Source organism: Bison bison, unplaced genomic scaffold (genome assembly GCF_000754665.1).
Source record: "Bison bison bison isolate TAMUID 2011002044 unplaced genomic scaffold, Bison_UMD1.0 scf7180017864223, whole genome shotgun sequence".
Classification (NCBI taxonomy): domain Eukaryota; kingdom Metazoa; phylum Chordata; class Mammalia; order Artiodactyla; family Bovidae; genus Bison; species Bison bison.
This window is the reverse complement of record NW_011494795.1, coordinates 2688557-2694188: the sequence shown is the minus strand read 5'-3', so window position 1 is coordinate 2694188 and position 5632 is coordinate 2688557. Positions and strand designations below refer to the sequence as shown.

The 5632-nt window shown below is 58.9% G+C and overlaps 1 protein-coding gene across 1 annotated transcript in view; it reads right to left on the bottom strand.

The window, feature by feature from the left end:
* Positions 1–5632, bottom strand: part of RADIL (Ras association and DIL domains) — a 53202-nt gene that overhangs the window by 11691 nt on the left and 35879 nt on the right. The window contains 2 exon segments of the mRNA XM_010845800.1: positions 4248–4285; positions 5437–5613. Coding sequence (XP_010844102.1) covers positions 4248–4285; positions 5437–5613 — 215 coding nt within the window.

The following is a 5632-nucleotide window of genomic DNA, read 5'->3' as shown; positions in this document are numbered from 1 at the left end:
GCGGCCCCAGAGCAAAGGCCTCTGGTGGATTCGCCGTCTTCACACCTTCTCTCAGAATTAGGTCACGTGGGGAGGGGGGCTGCGACTGATCAGACAAGCAGCAGGGGTCACCCCTGGTCTTAAGGAGCCAGAGAGGAGCCCCGTGTTCTAAGCTAATAGCGGAACTAACAGGAAACGATGACATAACTGCTCGGCGGTGGGCAGACAAGGTCGGCTAAGCGCGGCAGGACAGGGAAGACGGTGGGGAGTCAACGGGTCGGGAGGACGGGTCACAGGTGTCACTGGAAGATTTAACCATCAGGAAACACCACTGGCTGCAGGTTGCTGACACACGGCTCAGCTCGGGCAGAGCCACTCGTGTCCCCTGGGAGCCAGCGCAGGCGGGGCCCCCAGGCAGAGAGCAGGGTCCCATCACTCTCCTGGGGGCCGGTCCCCAGGCGGAGGGACCCAGCACCTCTCCCTTCCCCAGGGACACTGTCGACCATGGGGCCCCCTGCCTCCGCGGTCAGGCGGCTTCCATCCATCTCAGGCCCTTCCTTCCGCATCTCCAGAGCTGGGACCTGGGGTTTGGGTCGCCGGCGCTGTGACAGACGCTCCCGTGCTGTCCTCACCAGCCCCCGTGGCCCCTCGTGTGAACAGCAGCCCTGTGTCTCTGTCTGGCTCCTCCCCCACGGCAAGCCCGGCTGGGAGACGTGTGTCCCAAGAGCATCCTACACTGGGTCCCTGACCACACCTGCCGAGGCTCCCACAGGCGAGCAGGGATCCGCGGACAAGCAAAGCAAGCCCCCTGGAGGTGCCCTGGGTCTGCCACGGGCGAGCGCAGCTACGCCTCTCCCTGGCGGGATCTCAGGGCCAAGGCAGGCGCGGCAGACATCGTGCAAAGACAGGGCGACCCCGGCCCTTCGTCCTGCCGGGGGGCTTCCAGGAATCCAGAGCAGCTCGCAGACTCTGGCTGGCGTGGTGACCATCATGCTGGGGGTGCTGGGGGTCAGACCACAGGCCCGGCCAGGAAGCGTCAGGAGGGCTGGGTCCCCTCTGAGCAGCTGGCCTGGGCCCGGGGCGCCCTTTCCCACATCCACCTCTCCTTGTTCTTCCTGCTGATCTGGCTTCTCCCCCGTCCTCCTCGCTGGTCTGAGTCACGCACACGTCTGTGCGCAGGCATGGAGTGCCGTGTCGTGGCTGCTGCTCAGCTGCTCAGGGCTGTGTGCATGGACTGCAGCACAGCAGGCCTCCCTGTCCTTCACCTCTCCCGGACTTTGCTCAAACTCGTGTCCGTCGAGTCGGTGATGCCATCCAACCATCTCCTCCTCTGTCGGCCCCTTCTCCTCCCGCCTTCAATCTTCCTCAGGTCTTTTCCAGTGAGTTGGCTCTTCACAGCAGGTGGCCAAAGTACTGGAGCTTCAGCTTCAGTCCTTCTAGTGAGTATTCAGGGTTGATCTCCTTCATGATTGACTGGTTTGATCCTGCAACCCAAGAGACTCTCAAGGGTCTTCAACACCACAGTTCGAAAGCATCAATTCTTTGATGCTCAGCCTTCTTTATGGTTCAACTCTCACATCCATACGTGACTACCGCAAAACCATAGCATTGACTACATAGACCTTTATGTCACTAAAAAGGATTAATCTGTTTGTGCAGCCAAAGCTGCTTCAGTCGTGCCCTACTCTGTGTGACCTTATGGACTGCAGCCCGCCAGGCTCCTCTGTCCATGGGATTCTCCAGGCAAGAGTACTGGAGTGGGTGGCCATGCCGTCCTCCAGGGGATCTTCCCGACCCAGGGATCGAACCCATGTCTCTTGTCTCCTGCACTGGCAGGCGGGTTCTTTACCACTAGAGCCACCTGGGAAGCCCATCAATCTGCTTGTCAGAACCCAATTCTGTTTTGTTTCCACATGTATGGCCCTTCTCAATCTCACCCAGAACGCAGTGGGACAGACGTGCCTCCACATAGGAACAATCCACCAGCTAAGCCACGGCCACCAGTGGGGCTCTGGTGTTGGGTCCTGGTGTGGTCGGCGCTGAGGTCTGTGCCCCTGGCCAGCCCGGGAGGCGCTCTGGGGCCCCAAGGAGGCGCTGCAGCCTGGCCCACCGTCCAGGAGGGCCTGAGTGGGGCCAGGGCCAGAAAGGCACCGGCCATGGAGCAGAGACCGACCAGTGGGGTCAGACCAACAGAGAGGAGACCGCTCACAGAATGAAAAGGCGACCGACAGATGGGCGAGAGAATTTACAAACCGTGTGCCCGCTGAATGGGATGGGTCACCAGTACACACAAGGAACCCGTACAGTTCAAAAGCAAAAACCCTAATAACCCGATTACAGACGAGCTAAAGGTGTGAACAGGTGTGTCTCCAAGCAGACCGACAGCGGGAGCAGGAAAAGTCCTCAGCCTCCCTGACCACCAGGGAGACGCGGGTCAGACCACAGGGCGCAGCCACCTCACACCTGCCAGGTGTCCGCAGCGGGAAGACAAGAGACGGGACCTCTGGGGGCCCAGCGGTCATGAACCTGCCCTGCAGGGCAGAGGACACGGGTTCTACCCCCAGCCAGGGAACTAACCCCCACCTGCCGCAGAACCACTGAGCCTGCACACAACCAGGGCATCCGTGCGCCTCAGCCAAAGATCCCGCCAGATGCAACGAAGACCCCGCATGCAGCAACTGAGCCCTGATGCAGCCAAACACATAAATCAGTACTTTTTTTAAAAAGACCTGACCCAGTGGGTGTCACAGAGCACGTGGAGAAACCGAACTCTTGTGCACCGCTGGTGGGGATGCAAACTGGCACAGCCGCTGTGGGACACAGCACGGAGGTTCCTCAAAAAAATAAACCCGAGCTTCCTTATGGCCCAGCAATCCCACGTCCGGGCCAGCGCTGCTCGGATGCCCACAAGCCCCACGGGGATTCTGTTCATCTCAGCCCAGCGGGAGCCTCGCTGCTCAGCCCCCGGCTCCCAGCTCCATCCCTCTAGGCCCCAACAACGATGTAGGAAGGAGGGGGCAATGATGCTTCCTCCTGCTCCCCTTACAGGACCTACCGCAGGTGGGCAGTACCCCGCAAGCATGACAGCATGCATGTGCTTTATAAATGAACCCTCCTCACTCGACATCTTCACACGAACAGTTCAGGTCAGTCCCTCAGTCAGGTCTTTGCGACCCCACGAACTGTGGCACACCAGGCTTCCCTGTCCATCACCAACTCCCAGAGCGTGCTCAAACTCATGTCCATCGCGTCAGTAATGCCATCCAACCATCTCATCCTCTGCTGTCCCCTTCTCCTCCCGCCTTCAATCTTTTCCAGCATCTGGGTCTTTTCTAATGAGTCAGTTCTTCGAATCAAGTGGCCAAAATATTGGAGCTTCAGCCTCAGCATCAGTCCTTCCAGTGAACATTCAGGACCAATTTCCTTTAGGATGGACTGGTTGGATCTCCTTGCAGTCCAAGGGACTCTCAAGAGTCTTCTCCAACACCACTGTTCAAAAATATCGATTCTTCGGCTCTCAGCTTTCTTTGTAGTCCAACTCTCACATCCATACATGACCACTGGAAAAACCATAGCTTTGACTAAACAGACCTCTGTCAGCAAAGTGATGTCTCTGCCTTTTAATATGCTGTCTAGGTTGTCACATGAATGGGGATGAGGCAAACCCCTGTGGACCGCAGTGTGACTTGTGGCCTCAGGAGCCCCGCATCCCTGACGTGCGGTGACCACACGCAGCCTCTGCTGTCGCCACGCGTCACGTTCCTCCAGGGGACGGGTGGCCGTGGCTTAGGCGCGTTTGTGAAGGCAGTTCCCTGCAATGTCTTTACCACTAATGCCAAATGGTTTTCCCAACTCCTCCAGCATCAATTAAGAGTAGATACAGTGCTTCTGGTTGGAGAGCCAAGACCAACTGCCCCATCTAGACCCCAGAGGTGTCCGTTTCCCCGAAGAAGCCGGTTCACGTTAACACAGTCGTTACGGGAGCAAGTGAGGAGACAGCTTCCGAGAGGGTCGCGCCCACTCTGTCACACACTCCCCCGACACACAGTTCTGCAGGTGGTGACTGCAGACGTGGAGAGAGCCCCCCAGAAACAGACGCTTTAGGACGGACCGGCTGGACCTCCTTGCAGTCCAAGGGACTCTCAAGAGTCTTCAACACCACAGTTCATGGAAGCATAGAGCAGGCCCCAGTGGGGGTGGAGGGAGCTGGGTCTGAGCCCCTCAGGGAACCAGGGGCGGGGAGGGTACAATGACGGGGCCATACTTACAGGTGCGCCTGCTTCTCTGCCAGCTCTTTGGTTTTCTCCTACAATCAGAAATGGAGAAAGCAAGATGAGACAAACGGGCCAGGATGGCTGTGACAGTCAGACCACCACCGACTGCAGCTCCACCCACGTGCACACACGGCCTCCCTGCTGGGGCGCCCTGAACCCGGTGACCTGCTCTGAGCCACACGGGAACCTGTCTTCCCATTTGGTCAAACCTCCCAGCACAGAAGGAACATTTCACATCCAGCTCTCTTACATAACAAGCAGCCAGGCAGAGAAGAGGAAAGACAGGTCAAACGTTCGACAAGTTTCAGAATAAGGATTCCAGCAACTCCCTGATGGTGAAGCTTCATAGTCACACTTTTAAAAGCAGTCCCCAGAAACAACGAGCAGGTGCTTGTGGGTTTGAGTTTCTACAAATACAATTCAACGTGCCCACAGGGACTCAGGCCTAGCCAACGTTTTCTGTCCTTTTTAACCAAGAAATCATTCTTGGGGCTCTCCTGGCAGTCCAGTGGATAGGGCCCCTCACTTCCACGGCAGAGGGGCTCGTGTTCTGATCCCTGGTCTGGGAACTAAGATCCCACACGCCTTGGGGACGGCCACACATACATACGAATAAAAAACGAAATCACTCCAGCTTTAGCCAAGGCGGCCTGGCGTGCCCTAACGGACTCCCGCTCAGGCTCTCTCAGTCGCTCCCGGCGCCTGAGCTGAGGAGACTCGTGAGCGCCGGGTGGCGGCAGGGTGGGGGACTGCTGATGCCCCCAGATGAACAAACAAGCAAAGGAGCCTCAGGGACTGGAGACAGACCCGTGTGAGGCTTCTCACCCCCGGGGAAGCAGCTCAGGATCACCCAGCCCGGGACCCGAGGAGAGGAGGTCCACCGCCTCCACAAGCCTGCTCCTCGCCCGCCCGGGGCCGGGGCCCAGGGCTGGTCCTATGAGCTTGGGGGGGAAGCCGAGGGTCACGCTCGGGCTCAGGAGACGCGGTTCTCTGCCCCGGTGCTCTCAGCTGTGACACAGGACACCCACGCTGTTGGGGTGCTGTGAGAATGAAATCCAGCAGCAGCAGATGACTACACCCAGTGTCTGACAGAGGGCAGACTCAGGAAAGGAGGGTCACTTGTGGGATTCGGGGCCTCTGAGCACCTGGCCCCTCCACCACACGGCCCGGCCCCACCACTGACCCAGACGGTCTCACGGATCAGCCGGGCTATCTTGAGCAGCAGCTGCCCAAAGGAGCCCGGCTCGAGGCGGGTGGCCGAGTGCTGGATGCAGAGGCAGAGGAGGAAGGCGGGGGTCAGCTTGTGGTCATCGCCATCCGGCTCGATCAGCGTCATGATCCGCTGCAGCAGCGGATCATGAAGATCGGAAGAGCACACG